The sequence below is a fragment of the Sparus aurata genome, chromosome 17 (assembly GCF_900880675.1).
Source record: "Sparus aurata chromosome 17, fSpaAur1.1, whole genome shotgun sequence".
Lineage (NCBI taxonomy): Eukaryota > Metazoa > Chordata > Actinopteri > Spariformes > Sparidae > Sparus > Sparus aurata.
The window spans coordinates 1,488,077-1,504,721 of NC_044203.1; the positions used below are offsets into that span (position 1 = coordinate 1,488,077).

Sequence of the window (16,645 nt, forward strand, 5' to 3'; positions counted from 1 at the left end):
TGCATATAGTATGTATATGTGTCTATATTGTATCATATATGTATGTATATGTGTATATATATGTATATGCATATATGTATGTATATGTGTATATATATGTATATGCATATATGTATGTATATGTGTATATATATGTATATGCATATATGTATGTATATGTGTATATATATGTATATGCATATATGTATGTATATGTGTATATATATGTATATGCATATGTATCTGTATCGATACGTATATCTCGCAGCCTCCTATAAATTCACACAGAGGCAGAGGCAGATAATTGGTGCAGTATCCCCACATTAAGGTTGCTAACATTTTTGTTGTTCATATGTGATATATGTTCATCAAGTCTATCTGCAATCTATTATTGCTGTTTCTCTCTTCACTCCTCCTTGGGCTTCACTGGGGAAACAGAAACTTCAGCAAAGCTTTTAAAGAATGAATGTTTGTCTTGTCTTGTCTTGTCTTGTCTTGAACTATTTGATTAACTAATGATGGATTGTTCTGTTGGGTTCTTTTCCCAGAAACAAGAAAAAGAAGATTCCTCTGATGAATGGAGAGGAAGTTGACATGGATTTATCAGCCATGGAGTAAGACATCACTGCTGTCACTATTATCTGACATATAATCTAAGAATGTAGCGGTTGTCTTATCGTCTTCACATAAAAACATTATAAATTACATATCCTTTTTTCTTGGTGTTAAAACTGCATTGAATAGAACTTATTTAAGGGTTCCCTTGCATCCTGGAAAACCTGAAAAGCAGCTGATGAAACTTCCAGTCATGGAAAATGAAAGAAAAAGCAAAATATCTGGGAAAAACTTGTGTTGTCCTGGAAACTTTTTAAAATTTTCCAATTAGAGCTCCCAAAAATGGATGACATTGTATTCATAAAGAGCTTGGTTATAAAGGACCATATTAACATTCAGATGGTAACGTTAGTCTGTGACCAGGAGTATTATGAATAGCCTGCATGCTGTGAACATACCCATCACATCACACGGTAGCACCTGCAGGTTGGATGGCATTAATGTAAGGTTACAACTTAATTTGACCAAACTCCAATTAGTGTAAGTTACATTATGCTTCAAATGTACTGTAAGTATTAGTCACTGCTGGCTGGTTGATTAGTATGTTTGGTTCGGTTGCTAAATTTGTCTCTCATTGTAGATTTGTCATTCACCTCAGACTAGGAGGAAGGGTTTCAAATGTATGTCGGGCACTGTTGACAGAGTTTGATAATAATGAATGGAACACCGGGCTTAAAACTATGAATGGCAGGTCAACTGTATGTGAGCCAAACACTGGCTATACACTGCAATATTATTATTATTTTTGTTTTATTTGCTACCTGTTGACCTGTTAGAACAACTAGGATCCAATCTTCTGGCTGATGATTTTAGGTTTTCCTGAAGAATTTGGAGATACTCCTCCTTCTTCATTATTCCATTTACCTTCTTTAGAACAGCTGATCCACTGGCAGCAAAATAGCCCCACAGCATAAAAGTACCACCCTTCACAGTACATGTGGTGTTCTTGGGTTAAAGGCCTCACCTTCTAGCCTTGTCATTGTGGACAAACAACTACATTTTTGTTTCATCTGATCAAAGAGTGACCTCCTAGTTATTGATGGTCAGGCAGCAATGGATAATACAATTCACAAGAGAAAAAGAGTGTAGGGTTATGCAATAGTTAATTAACCTCTTAATGAACGCCCCCATTTTAAGGTTCTTTTTCCAAAACGACATACCGGAATTAAAAGCATGACAGCTCCCACATAGTGAGACTCAGGGATGTCTTGGTACCATTGGAAAGGTAACACCCTCAAGTTTTTTCTAGAAGTGTAAGTGTGATTCTGTGACATACTGACACAGAGTTACAGAGGTTGGTTTCATTCCAATTCAAATGTCAATAAACTGACTAAGATATAAGGGTTCAGGTATGTCTATGGACACAGTAGACATGATTAGGCCATAGCCACATGTCTCAGCTTGCTACACTCAAAATTTGAAGTCAAAAGACAAAAAAAAATGATTTTTCACAATTTGTTTTCTAAAGGCATGTCTGTGTGTTTTGCTTGGGTCCTTTTTTCCAAGAGCGCCTACTGAGATTCAAAGGCTTATAACTTGAGAACCCCTTTACCTAGAAACATAATCTTGGTCTCAAATGAAAGCTAAGACCCTGGGGTTTCTTGCTTGTTCGACACTTGTAGCTAGTTTTGGGTAAAATGACATGGATATTCCCATTCTATGGACTCTTGGCGGACTATGAAAAAAAAAAATGTGGCATGACGTTTTAGCTGTGGAAAAAGGGAACACTCCAAAGGTAGGTAGGCATTCTTGCTTCTTGTGGTAGAGGGCTCTTTCTAATGTTGTGTCATGGTGACTTTAGAAGGCTATTACATGGTCTGGAAATAACTTTTTTTGGGCTTAAAATAATCACGACAGTCTCAGCTTTCCAACAGTGAGTATATACTGTTAAGATCTGATGCTTAAAACTATTAGCAAGTTTTTTCAGTTTTTACGAAGGGTGTTCGTTTAGTGAAGGGTGTTCCTATGTTGGAACGGTGTTCCTTAAGGGGTTAAGGAACATAGTAGTGTATATGAGTGGTCCCTATCTGTCATACTAGCTAGACTTCACTGAAAATGTCCTGGAAAATAATCCCTAGTAAAGAGTGGGAAACCTTTACTTGACAAACCTTTGCCTGCTTAGCCTTTACATGATGTAGCTGGTGTGATCCCACACACCAGCGTGAGTTGAATTGACATGCTTTACTTTTCTTTTACTCACTGTATTTGTCTCCTGTTATATCTGCAGTGCTGACTCTCCTCTCCTCTGGATCCGGATTGACCCAGACATGTCCATTCTGAGGAAGGTGGAGTTTGAACAGGCTGACTTCATGTGGCAGTATCAGCTGCGCTATGAGAGGGATGTAGTTGCACAGGTGGGCTAATGAAAAGAGTGCAGTTCTCCACACTGGCCTTTGTTTTTTGAACATTTGTAATGTACTTATTTGCTTATTAATCCAGATGGACATTAAACTATGCATTTTGTTTAGTGTTGTACGCACAGCCGAAGTTAATTAACACTCTTCTAAACAAAAAGAGTGAGGAGAGATAAAGGCAGTTACTCTTGTTATCAGTCAAGAACAATTAATAAGCCAACCAACATTAGCTTGCAGGTTTAGATTGCTTGCCACACTTGCTCATGTGGTGTTGGCATTGCAATGATTGTAAAAATGGTGAGTTAATTTGTTAATGTTCTGCTGCCACCTTGTACTGTCTAAGTACATAAGTAGGACCTCAATACCTGCTCTATATTGTGGCTGTCTGTTTAAAGGTAAAATACAATCATGAACTCCACCAGAAAGATTTCGGTGTGTTTTTTTCATATTGAAATGCAATAAGCCTGTTTTAATTGATCATATACCATAAAACTGATCGATCATAATACTGTCTGCTAATAGATAAAAGGATTGATGATAACACAGTGCATGCCTCAGATCCAGATCAGATCCATATCAGATCCAGATAGCATGCAGCATCATTACAGCCATAAGAAACTTGAGACTTGCAAATAAAGACTTGAGAGCATCTCCAGTATATAATGATCACATGTTTTTTTTTTTTTTTTTTGATTTTTTATCATAATCTTAAACGGTAACTAGTAATTAAGTTGCAAGCAGCAATGAACGGGCCGTTGCAGTCCACATGCTGCTGCCAGAGTGTACTGTGTACCAAGCACCATTGCTTGATTATTGTGTACGCATCTCTTAACTGTCCGTGTTTCAGACAGTGCAAGAAGGGGTTAAATGTAATTAATTGTGTCCAACATGTGGCGCTTTGATTATGACTGTATATTGGCCTATGTGTTCAGGGCTGGACTCTTATTAAACATGCTTGTTTCAGATATCAATGAGGAAGTTGTTCCTTTATGATCTGGTGGCCTGCTCCTGCCAGTATTAAATAATGTGCACTGAAGTCAGAAGAACTCTCCGCAATCTACATAAAAACAAAATGTACTACAGGTGAAAAATCCCTCAAACCAATGTGTGGTCAGTTGTGTTTTGATTATTGATTGGCGAGACGCTGTCAGTGGGTGTGCTCATCTTTTGGTTGCATGTCGTCTTGTAGTGTATGATATGGAGGAAAAAACCTATAAATGTTATGTTACATTGAATTCCTGTGTCCAGTAGGTGGCGCTATTGATGTGACACAGTATTGATGCAACATCGTATGTATGATGAATTTGGTGTAAAGGGGAAATTGGACGTTGAAGTTATAAGGACTTGATGCTTTATGGCGAAGCATGAAAATGGACCGCACCATGACACCCACCATGTTTGACGTAGGCGAAAGCTTTTGATAACTTTTCATCTTCAAGGTTTGAGGATGATACTGAGTGAATTGGAAGTGTGTGGTGTTCAATCTGTAAGAGGAGTTCGTTAAAGTACGAGGCATGGAAATGGATCAAAATGGGTGTGAAATGGGAACTTTGAATCAAAATGGCCGACTTCCTGTTGGAGTGACAGTTTGGTACCCTGATGTTTTTTGTGCGTCTGGTCATGATACATATGCATACAGAATGTCATTTATGTACATGTGCATGTAGGAGATGGGGCTTGGATTTTTAATATTCCAGGGGGCGCTATAGAGTCCTCTGGTAACACCTTTCATCAGCTACCGTCAGGAGGGCATTGGCAATAGTTGTACCAAGTTTCGTGTTAATCTGACTGATTAACACGAAACGATGATCGACCAGAAGATATAAAATACCTCAATTTAAAGAGCGCCACCTTGTGGTAATCGCCCAATTGCACAGGGCATAAGGGGTTCATGGGGAACTAGTAACCAATATCACATTTTTTTTAATAGATTTTAGTCAGGAGGGTCCACATATGCTGTGTGCAAAGTTTTGTGCAAATCGGTGAAATTGCCTGGGTGGAGTTTGAAAAATTAGGCTAGCGACATTTTGCGAATTTGCGGGGGGGAAAAAACAGCAGGCGTGACCTATATTCCAAGTTTAGTGAGTTTTGGGGTATGTTCAGGCAGTGAAAAATGCGATAATTTGGCACAGAAAGTCGTCACCACAAAAAGTCTAAACCTGCTTGGGCCCTAATAACAATAGCTTTCAAAAGGTCATAGTAGAGTATAAAGTAGTACCTCAACATTGTGCTTAAGTACAGTATTTGAGTGTATGTATTCTATTCTTCCACTGACCTTGTCTCTGTGTTAGGAGGAGGCCATCTCAGCATTGGAGAAGTTCCCAACTCCTGCCTCCAGACTGGCCCTGACAGACATCCTGGAGCAAGAACAGTGTTTCTACAAAGTCCGCATGCAGGCCTGCTTCTGTTTGGCCAAGGTCTGTCTGTCTGTCTGTCTGTCTGTGTAATAGTAATGGTTTAAACACTAGTCACGTGTGACATGATCACTCATACACACCTGAAAAGAACAATCACCTTAGATGTCACTTAATCCTTATTCATACTAAAGCAAAAAATGGACTTCTACATGATGCAAAGATAGTTCTGATTCTTTGTAAAGGCTGATGTATAATTGGACACAGGCTTTGCAATTTGCATACACTGTTGTGACTGAGGGTTGGTACCAGACTCAGTACTGTTAAGGGTACCGAATTACGTCAGTACTGCCGAGTAACAATTCACATTCAACTAATGGGTGCATCCTGAGAGCGCATCTTTCCAGTAACGTTGTAGATAGCAAGAGACAGACAGTTAGACGTCTCCCCATAACTCAGCCAGACACGCTGTATACAAGAAAATGTATCTGCACGCTTTTTCTGAATTCTGAAGTGATTTTGAGTAACATCACGGGGCTCAGCATTGCTACTGCAGGAAAAGTATATCTACAAACAATCCGTTTTAATTCACATACTTAACATAAAATGATATTTGTGCTCATATTTACAGGCATGCACAGTATTAATAAACTTTGGAAACTCAGTTGTAACTGCTGACTTCACATGATTAACTCCCTTAATCTGCTGCTGTAGTGTCAACACAGGGCCACCACAGCAAGCTCGGGGGACAGAACAAAAACTCAATTTACTATCGTTGTGAAATACAACCACCATCATTTGAGACGTTGCGTGCCAGGAGAGGGAGGCACATATACATCTTGGTTTTTTTTTGTTTTTTTATATATTGATTCATTCTTATAGTATTAGTTGGATGAACATCTGGCTTCTCCAATAGCAAAGAGCAGCTATGGAAGGGGAAGAGCAGAGGTGTGGTTACTTGGGAAACTACAGGTGACAATCCCCTGTATTAGCATTGCCGTTAAGCACCAGAGTAGAGGCAAGAAATGTCATGCTACCTATCGGACCAGTCACAGTCCTTATGGTCTGCTCTTTATTATCTCAGTAAACGGTTTCCTAATGAGTTTATGGGCTAAATCGTTAGTTTTAAGTCGTCTTCAAAACAGCATGATATTCATTTTGTAAACAATAGCCCCATTTTAGGGTCAAATGGACGTAAAAGCAGGTAGGGCATGGCTAACTTGCAGGGTTCGTACGGGTGCTTGAAATCCGTTAAAGTGCTTGAATTTCAATGTTGTATTTTCAAGGCCTAAAAAGTGCTTGGATTTTAGTTTAAGTGCTTGAAAGTGCTTGACATTATAACTCTGTCTTTCACAAAATTGCGATGGACTGGATAGTTTGCTTATTACAAGGAGAAATAAAATGGGTAAGAAAACCTTATGTGGAGATGTTTTCTCCTGGGCTCCACTGAGCCTCTCTGCTCCTCTCTGCGACCTGCCAGTCTGTGTGTAGCCCCGCCCCTCTTAGAAGAGCGACAGTAGGAGATGACAAAATGCTGGGAGGCTGCTGTGTTAACGAGCATTGGATTGAAAATTATAAGTACAAACTATGGTTATGACGAGGACCGAATCAAAGAGTGGCGTCATGCAAAGTCTGCAAAAGAGATGTGCAGGTGTGTGCAGTGGGAGAGTCTGCGCTCTAAAGTCACATGACATGTAAGTGAAGACTTTTTGAGTAACTTAGGCCAACGCTGCACGTTAACACTTTGTTTATGCTAACCGCTAACGTTAGCTAAACCATAACAAGCTAAGGAATAATTAGCGGACCATTAATCACGTTACGTGACCTCGTTAAGTTAGCGCCTGACTGTCTGTGTATGCAGTCTGTGGCTTGTGTGTGTGTATCGTCACACATGCAGCCTGGTAGCAATAGAAGGATGGCTGAGGAGAAGGTGGAATTTGATGCAATTTGGACTGATGACACGTTCAATATTAATAAACTTTGATGAATAAGCGAACAGCGCTCTATGCAGCACAGAGCATCTCTCCTGCTGCTGACAGGCTGTCAACAGAGGAGTCACTCACACTGGTTAACACCAGAGCTAAAGTGCCAGAGTCAGAAACTGACTGTTCAGTTTGCCTCTGTGACGTCACACCAGGCACTGACGTCAGTCAGAGCTTGAAGTGTGAAAAGGGAATGTTCACTGTCTCCACTTCTCATTACTTACTTCTAATAAAGTAAATTAGATGGCAAGCCAAGACTTCTTACAGATAGGAGACACATTTTCACAGTGTTGGGCAAGTTGCTCCAAACATGTAATGCATTATTTATTACTTGTTACTGTAATTTCAGTAACTTTATTACATTGTGATATTACTGTATTCTAATTGTAAGGCATTACACTACTATTGCATTACTTTTAAGTTACTTTCACAACATATACAACCACTAACACTGAAAACAACAGTTTTTGAAAGGGCTGGCCATACTGAACATGAATTGCAGTGTTAAAATTGAAACATTTGGGGTGCAGTACCTGTTTCATGAGAATATTTACATTGAAAAATCAGTATGTGTCATAACTTTTTGTATGTCAACACCTTGATCGTTATTAACGTAAGGGAAAGCATTTTCTAAAAGCTTATGTCCTCTAGATGTGATGTCCCACCATCCTCTATATATCAGGGACAGTACATATTCTTAGAATGCATCTACATTGTATTGACATTTTTTGAAACACACACGTTGATTTCCAGTGTAGCCTAAATCTGTTCATGGGGCAGAAAGTGGTCGTACATCTCAAAATGGTCGATAACACTCAAATTCAGTTTGGGCAGACCTTTCAAAAACAGGGGGGAGCCTACATGGTAAGGCCCTTTAGCTAATGTTTATTGTGTTTAACAGAAGTTTTTGTATGTTTTATCTGGATACAAACTGATGTAACACAGACTGACATTATGTCGCTATATTTATATTACAGTCAGTAGCCCAACAGCACTAACCTGTTGAGGCAATAATAGCTTACCTTGTCATTGCTCGCCTGGACGGGGATCTTGCTCACAATTTTTATAAAAGACGGAGAATCCACTGTTGAAAGTGGCAGCATGTCTTTGACAACATACTCTGCCACAGTCTCCTGGCTTCTTGAGCTTTAAGCATCGTAGTACAGGAGAATGTTTTTTTCTCCGCTCTCATCCTCAGTTTGCTTTCTTTTGGTCACTAGCTTAATGTTAGTGTGACACTGCTCTAGATGTTTCGTTAAATGACTTGTGCTATTTTGCGAGGTAGAGGGATCTTTTGGTTTTGCACACAAAATGCACTTAACTATAATGTTCTTCACATCCTTCCAGTCATCTTCTCCTCGATCAAAAGTTCTCATTATATGCATTATAACACGCGTTACTGAGATTTGTACTGAGTAAAATATTACCTTTTTTTGTTTTTGTAATGCCTTACATTACTGTGTTACAGCAACAGCTGTAATGCATTACAGTAATTGCATTACTTTTGTAACGCGTTACTCCCAACACTGCATTCTGAAACATAAAAATCTATGTCAAAAAAGAAAATTACAGGGTGCTCTCAGTCTCTCATTGTCTCGGTGCGAGTGTGTCTGAAGAACGCCAAGTGGCTTCCCTTTTTTTGGATAAAACTTTGTGTTCTCCTTTAATTTCTAAACTTCTTGCTTTTATGAAACATGATTTTAGATGTTCGCAGCATAATACAATGTACAAAAATGAGTGTATATATTCCTGTAGATATGTATTTTACCCCAGCAATAAGGTGCTGGAAAAATTTGAAAATGACCCTTAAAAGTGCTTGAAAAGTGCTTGAATTTGACCTTGAAAAATGTGTACGAACCCTGAACTTGTCAGTGAAAAGTCAATTGCCAATGTGTTTGTGTTTTCTGTTTTGTGGTTTTGCACCTGAGAGAGAGCATGTTTTGTGTTTTTTTTTTATGTCACTTGACACTCTTTATCTGAAAAAATACATGAGTCTAATCCCAATTAAACAAATGAGCTCAGAGATTAACACTTCAAAATGTTCCAAAATGAGCAAGGCCCAGGTTTTGTTTTAGTTATTTGCAGAGAGTCTTTATATGTGTTAGAGACCACAAAAATGTGATTTAGGGGGCCTGTGGAGTGGTGGAGTTTAGTGAGAAAACAGAGTATGTTCTTTATATTCCTTTGTTTAATCCGCTCAAAATGGCAATAAAGAAAAATCTTGACTGTAACTTACAAGGATGTAAGAGAGAAGCAAAGTTACTCTACTCATAGCTTTGCAGAGATACTGAAAATATCACCATTGTCATTTAGAATTCTTCTTCCTCTCCAACTCATCTCTGTTCCCTTATTGTTGTGGTAAAAATCTGAGGTTCAGAATCTTAAGCTCAGAGAATATTATGTAATAGGCTACAGTATATAACAACATATAACTTCCCAGATAGCAAGGCCACCCACTAGTTCAACGCCAGCTGCGCTTCAGCTCAGTTGACTGAATAATCCTATTCTGTGGCTACAGGAAATTCTCGATTTTCTGGATTCTCAGTAGATTTCCGCCATTTGGGTTCCAGTTGAACCAATATTTTCACAACATGATGAACTGGGTGGAGGTTGAAATGGCACCGCTTCCCTTTTTTCATTAAGTTGCTATGTTTGGAAACAGAACCCCCAACAGACTCAATCGTAATGGCCTTCAGCATACTAAACACGCACACACACACACACGCACACACACACACACACAGATTGACATACAAGCTCAAACACATACACTCTGACACGCACATAAACACATGCACTCACAGACTTATACTCACCACAGAGTGAAATACCGCTGACTTGAACCCTCAAATGGACTTGGACAAATGGAAAGTGTATGCAGGAAGAAGGAACAGCCTGGGGCCAACATAAAACCTGACAAATGCATGCACACGTTCAAAACTCAGACACACACATACAAAAACATTCTGTTGTGCACGCCCCCCTTTATTTACTTTGCCAAATGACAACATCCTGTGCCAGTGACCTTTGGCCCAATATTACCACATTAATATAAATTCCCCAATATCCTGTTGGAAGCCAAACACCACTGAAGCCGCTAATCTTCATACTTCTGGAAAGCCCATGTGCTGCTCATTTGTACATTTGCCTTTTACTTTGTGGTTCAGTCCTCATCACAAAGATTAGAACAGACAAAAAAGGACATTGTTATACAAGTTTCAAACTTCTTGACTTGTCATTTTTGTTCTGTGCAGTATTTTTTCTGTTACTACCATAATCTGTAAAAGTGCGAAATTCTGGAATATTTCAATGTTGCTGTTAATTGATTGTGAGGACAGAAGATGGAAGACAGCTGACAGATACTTACTGATTTGGCATCATTAACATAAGTTAACTAAGGTAAATCTGCATTTTTCTCTTCTCGTGTGTGCATAAACACCTTGCAGATAGCCAACGCCATGGTGAGCACATGGCAGGGTCCGCCAGCGATGAAGTCCCTGTTCACCCGAATGTTCTGTTGTAAGAGCTGCCCCAACATCGTGAAGACCAACAACTTCATCAACTTCCAGAGTTACTTCCTACAAAAGGTACATTAAAGAAAGTGAATCAAGCCCCTCTCACACTTGCATTGTAACTAAGAGTTCAGAGGAGCTGAATGTGTGACAAATGTCTGCATTATTTGCCCTGGACATTACGCTGCCAGGTCCCTAGTCCTAAATCTGAGTGAGCCACATGTGTAAATAGAGAAGACAATTGTCCGAACTGAATCCACAGCAAGCAAGTTGGTGTGTCATTATTGTGTAATCATCCGTGTTAGTGCACATACTCACATGTACACCGGGACATGCGAAAATGGCATTTAAACTGCTCAGAGTAAAAGTTCTGCAGAACATCTACCCAGAAAAATTCCAAGCTCAGTCTCTCAGATCCCCATAAGGCCCATTCCATGCTGCTGCTGAACACAGATCCACAGTGCTGCAGCTTTTTCTTCTACAAAGGAATCTTGCATGGAAGCAAGTGTAGCTGCTTCATAGTCGTCTTTGCTTGCCTGTATATTACTTTCCACTCTGATGTTTTGCATATATGTCAAAATACACGTAGTATTGATATGAACATGAAAAAAACTGTAATCATTACGGAGAAGTCTGTAGCCTCCTGCCTGAATCCTTGCCCAAACCATATGGAATGTTTTCAACATGTGTTAACTTGCACTGTGTGCTGCATGCTTGAACAAGCAAATGTGGGCAATGTCCTGATCTGATTCTCTGGATATTGTCAGAGTTCATATGTGAAAGGGGCTTCAGAGAGATAATTTTAAATGTGATCACTAACGACTTCATTAACCATCAAGTCACTCTTGACTGTAGAAACCAAGTTGAACTCTTAACAGAGGCCATTGTGTTGGCCCTCCAATTAGAAAGCCATAGATCAATCAGCATTGCCAATATATTTTACATACAGTATGTCATGTTGGCACTTGTGTTGCCTGAAGAAACAATAAGCCTCAGTATAGTCATAACACAAACATGTTTGCAGATTTGTGAACCATGGTGCAGTTACATATTTTGTCAACCAGAGAACCCTGACAGGTTTATTTTCAGCTCAAAACAATGCCCAACTCATTTTGGGACACAATTCTTAAACAACCAAATTAAGGTACTCTGTCAAAAATGTTTATGCATGTTGATGTTAAAAAACTGAATATCGAATATTGTTTTACTTACAAGGCCATGTGATACACTGAAGCACACCGTAAAATTTAGCTATCACATGGGTTTCTCCATCCTAATCATGATTGCTGCTTTTCTGTGTGTCAGACAATGCCTGTTGCCATGGCGCTACTCAGAGATGTCCAGAACCTCTGCCCCAAAGATGTCCTCAACTTCATCCTTGACTTGATCAAGTACAACGACAACCGAAAAAACAAAGTAAAGACTCAAATTCACACACTTTTTGTTCTCTAACATAGTGCCTGTTAAAGATTTATTTGGTTATAACTATGGCCAAAGTTTATTTTGGCACATAAGAAAAACAAAAAGCAGTTTCATAGAATGTTGTTATTCTACAGATGCCCACAGGAAATACACAAAAATGTTCCTTGTTATTTTCCTTTTCTCTTCCCCTCCTGTCTGTCCTCAGTTTTCTGATAACTACTACCGTGCAGATCTGATTGAAGCACTGACCAACTCTCTGACCCCAGCCATCAGCATCAACAACGAGGTGCGGACAGTGGACAATTTAAATGCCGATGTCCGTCTCATTTTGGAGGAGATCACAAGATTCTTAAATATGGAGAAACTGCTGCCAAGCTTCAGAAACACTATCACTGTCAGGTGAGTGAGTGAGTGAGTGAGTGAGTGAGTGAGTGAGTGTGTGTGTGTGTGTGAGTGTGAGTGTGAGAGTGTGAGTGTGTGAGTGAGTGAGTGAGTGAGTGAGTGAGTAGATGTTCTCATAAAAAAAAAACATCTCTCTTCTCTTCTCAGTTTTTAAAATTATTGAAAATATTGAGTGTCCACCTAATCAGTATCAGTAATCAGTAACAATACCAGTTATGTAAAACACCAAAGTAATGTTTGAAAGAATGCAGATTTATGTTGACCACTTTAAATTTATGTTGGGATTGTAGATACAGTTGCAAGAAAAAGTATGTGAACCCAAAGTATGTGAACCCTTTGGAATTACCTGGATTTCTGCATAAATTGGTCATAAAATGTGTTCTGATCTCTATATAAGTCACAACAATAGACAAACAGTCTGGTTAAATCAATACCACATAAACAATTACATGTTTTCATGTTTTTATTGAACACAACATGAACATATTCATAGTTCAGGGTGAAAAAAGTATGTGAAACCCATGGATTTAATAACTGGTTGACCCTCCTTTGGCAGCAATAACCTCAACCAAATGTTTCAAGTAGTTGCAGATCAGACCTGCACAACGGTCAGGAGGAATCTTGGACCATTCCTCTTTACAAAACTATTTCAGTATATTCTTGGGATGTCTGGTTTTAATCGCTCTCTTGAGGTCATACCACAGCATCTCAAGCGGGTTGAGGTCAGGACTCTGACTGGGCCACTCTAGAAGGCGTATTTTCTTCTGTTGAAGGCATCTTGTTGTTGATTTACTTCTATCCTTTGGGCCACTGTCCTGTTGCATCACCCATCTTCTGTTGAGCTTCAGTTGGTGGACAGATGGCCTTAAGTTTTCCTGCAAATGTCTAGATAAACTTGGGAATAAATTTTTCCGTCAATGATAGCAATCTGTCCAGGCCCTGAAGCAGCAAAGCAGCCCCAAACCTTGATGCCCCCTCCACCATACTTCACAGTTGGGATGAGGTTTTGATGTTGGTATGCTGTGCCTTTTTTTTCTCTCCACACATAGTGTTGTGTGTTCCTTCCAAACAACTCAGCTTTGGTTTCATCTGTCCACAGGATGTTTTGCCAGTAGTGCTGTGGAACATCCAAGTGCTCTTTTGCAAACGTCAAATGTACAACAATGTTTTTTTGACAGCAGTGACTTCCTCAGTGGTATACTTTGGGGCTGACGATATATCGTTATCGTATCTATATCTAGATATGAACATTCAAGATATTCATATCGAAAAAGCAACGATATAAACGATATTGATTAGGCCGCTCGCCCTGCATGTACAGCTCTGGCAGTCAAAACAAACATTTTTTTTTTTACGATTGCCCTTGAATGCACCGCTAAGGCCAGCCGACCACAAAGCTTATTTCATGCTTGCTGTGGATCGACAGCTGAAGCCAACCAATGACAAACATACGAGGGCGGGAGTGAGGGAGACGAAGACTGAGACGCACACACACAACTTGGCGACTTTCTAGCTAGATTTAGCGACTTTTCAGACCCTCTTAGCGACTTTATTTCTAAAAAGCGACTAGCAACAAATTTAGCGACGTATTCAGATCATCAGGGGAAAGGCGAGAAATATATGATATGCTCTCTGTCCTCTCACACGGCTGCAGGTGGCAGGCTGGTGTGTGTGTATGTGTGGGGGCTGGCTGGGGCAGCAGGAGCGGACGCTGCGGCCTCTCGCTCTGTGGATTTGAGTCCGTATAGCTGCCGTCTACTCTGTTTCGATCCGTTAATTCTCTGACTTCTTAGTCTTTCTAGATTCCACTGGTACTTTACCAGTGATAACCTGAAGCTGCTGAGTCTCGATCGTCACTCTCACGCTTTCTCTCCAGATTAGGATGTCATCGTTCATCTTGTAAAAATGCACATAGTTAGTTTGATCTTCTCCCTCCCTTTACTGATGTTACTTCAAATATATTTGTCTCTGTAGTGAGTTTGTGATTATTTGGTAAAGATTTCTCTATCAACCAGTTGTATATGGCTTAAAATAATCTCTTTATTTTTCTGAAAAATGCTTGGTTTTCACCGAACCCGTAGTCATATCGTATCGTATCGATATCGAGATATCTGGCATGAATATCGAGATATGACATTTTGTCCATATCATTCAGCCCTAGTATACTTCATGAACTCCATTCTTGTTTAGTGTTTTATGTATCATAGATTCGTCAACAGAGATGTTAGCATGTGCCAGAGACTGGTGTAAGTCTTTAGCTGACATTCTAGGATTCTTCTTCACCTCACTCAGCATTCTGCGCTGTCATCTTTACAGGACGGCCACTTCTAGGGAGAGTAGCAACAGTGCTGAACTTTATCCATTATAGACAATTTGTCTTAACATGGACTGAGATACTTTTGTAACCCTTTCCAGCTTTATGCAAGTCAGCAATTCTTAATTGTAGGTCTTCTAAGAGCTCTTTTGTGCGAGGCATGGTTCACATCAGGCAATGCTTCTTGAGAATAGCAAACTCAGAACTGGTGTGTGTTTTTTATAGGGCAGGGCAGCTTAAACCAACACCTCCAATCTCGTCTCATTGATTGTACTTGAGGTTGGCTGACTCCTGACTCCAATTAGCTCTTGGAAAAGTCATTTGCCTAGGGGTTCACATTCTTTTTGCACCCTACACTGTGAATGTTTACATGTTGTGTTCAATAAAACATATAATTGTTTGTGTGGTATTAGTTTAAGCAGACTGTGTTTGTCTTTTGTTGTGGCTTAGATGAAGATCAGAACATATTTTATGACCAATTTATGCAGAAATCCAGGTAATTCCAAAGGGGTCACATACTTTTTCTTGCAACTGTATGTTAAGATTTTAAACATTACTTGGCTTATCAATAAGTATTTTAACAGTTAGGTTTTGTGAGAAAAAAGATGGAGTCATAAGTTTTGATTTTTGTATTATTATTATAGAATTTATCCAAAGGGAAGGTCAAACTGTGTTGTTATTTGGACATAGAAAAGGTGTGAATCCAACTTGTAGTCATCTTTTATTTCACACACAGCTGAAATATCTAATTTTTCATCTGCTCTGTTTCCCGCCTCCTCCGTGTCTACAGTTGTCTAAGGGCGATTCGTCAGCTTCAGAAAAACGGTCATATTCCCAGCGATGCATCACTTTTCAAATCCTACGCTGAGTATGGACACTTCGTAGATGTTCGCATTGCTGCAGTAGAGGCTCTGGTTGACTATACTAGAGGTAGGACATTTATCACAAGTATGCTAGCTTCTAGCATTATGATTACTTTCATCATTCTTGTTAAGATCATTGATCAAGCTTACAGAGATCAGCATTAGTGGCTCTTTTTATATCAGTTGAACTCAATTTAATAGGTTTGGGAACGCTGGTTAAGATAGATGTATCCAATTATTTTATATAATAATAAGGACCAGGCTTTGAAATTCATTTTATGAAATATGAACATCAGCTACTGACAGATAAATGTTTAAATTCAACAGCCATTCAATAGTCTGAAACAACAGTTTGTGTCTGAAATCTTCCATAGATTACCACCAGTACCTACCATACTTCCCATTCTGATTGAGATACGTTTATGTGTGTTGAAAGAAACGCACCGATATATTCTTCTTGTTTTATTGTGACACATCTTCAGTATCTTGAGGATGTTTACCTTAATGACATGTCCTTGTTTTCAGTTAAGTAGTGTTCTTTCTTGTCTGCATGTTTTTTTTGTCCTGCAGTTGAAAGAAACTCAACTGAACTGCAGTGGCTGCTCAGCATGGTCAGGAATGACCCATGTCATTATGTCAGGTGAGCTAACAGCTAACATACATGTACACACATTTATTACAGTCTTTCACAGTATAACTATAGTTACCTCATCTCATTTTTCCTTGTTTTGTATGCCATTATGCTTAATTCTGTCATACATCAGACTTTTACATTACACTGTAATACAACTAGAATATTAAAAAAGAATACTTATAGTCTGATGACTGTTCTTGTTTGATAAAGTAAC

At 39.2% G+C, this 16,645-nt stretch overlaps 1 protein-coding gene across 2 annotated transcripts in view; it reads left to right on the forward strand.

The window, feature by feature from the left end:
- taf2 (TAF2 RNA polymerase II, TATA box binding protein (TBP)-associated factor) overlaps window positions 1–16,645 on the forward strand; it is an 89,501-nt gene that overhangs the window by 54,035 nt on the left and 18,821 nt on the right. For both annotated transcript variants that reach the window (XM_030393818.1, XM_030393819.1), the window contains exons 16-23: window positions 528–593; window positions 2,822–2,948; window positions 5,240–5,365; window positions 10,731–10,871; window positions 12,102–12,212; window positions 12,424–12,617; window positions 15,725–15,864; window positions 16,368–16,437. In XM_030393818.1, the coding sequence (XP_030249678.1) occupies window positions 528–593; window positions 2,822–2,948; window positions 5,240–5,365; window positions 10,731–10,871; window positions 12,102–12,212; window positions 12,424–12,617; window positions 15,725–15,864; window positions 16,368–16,437 (975 nt within the window). The remainder of the gene's footprint in view (window positions 1–527; window positions 594–2,821; window positions 2,949–5,239; window positions 5,366–10,730; window positions 10,872–12,101; window positions 12,213–12,423; window positions 12,618–15,724; window positions 15,865–16,367; window positions 16,438–16,645) is intronic.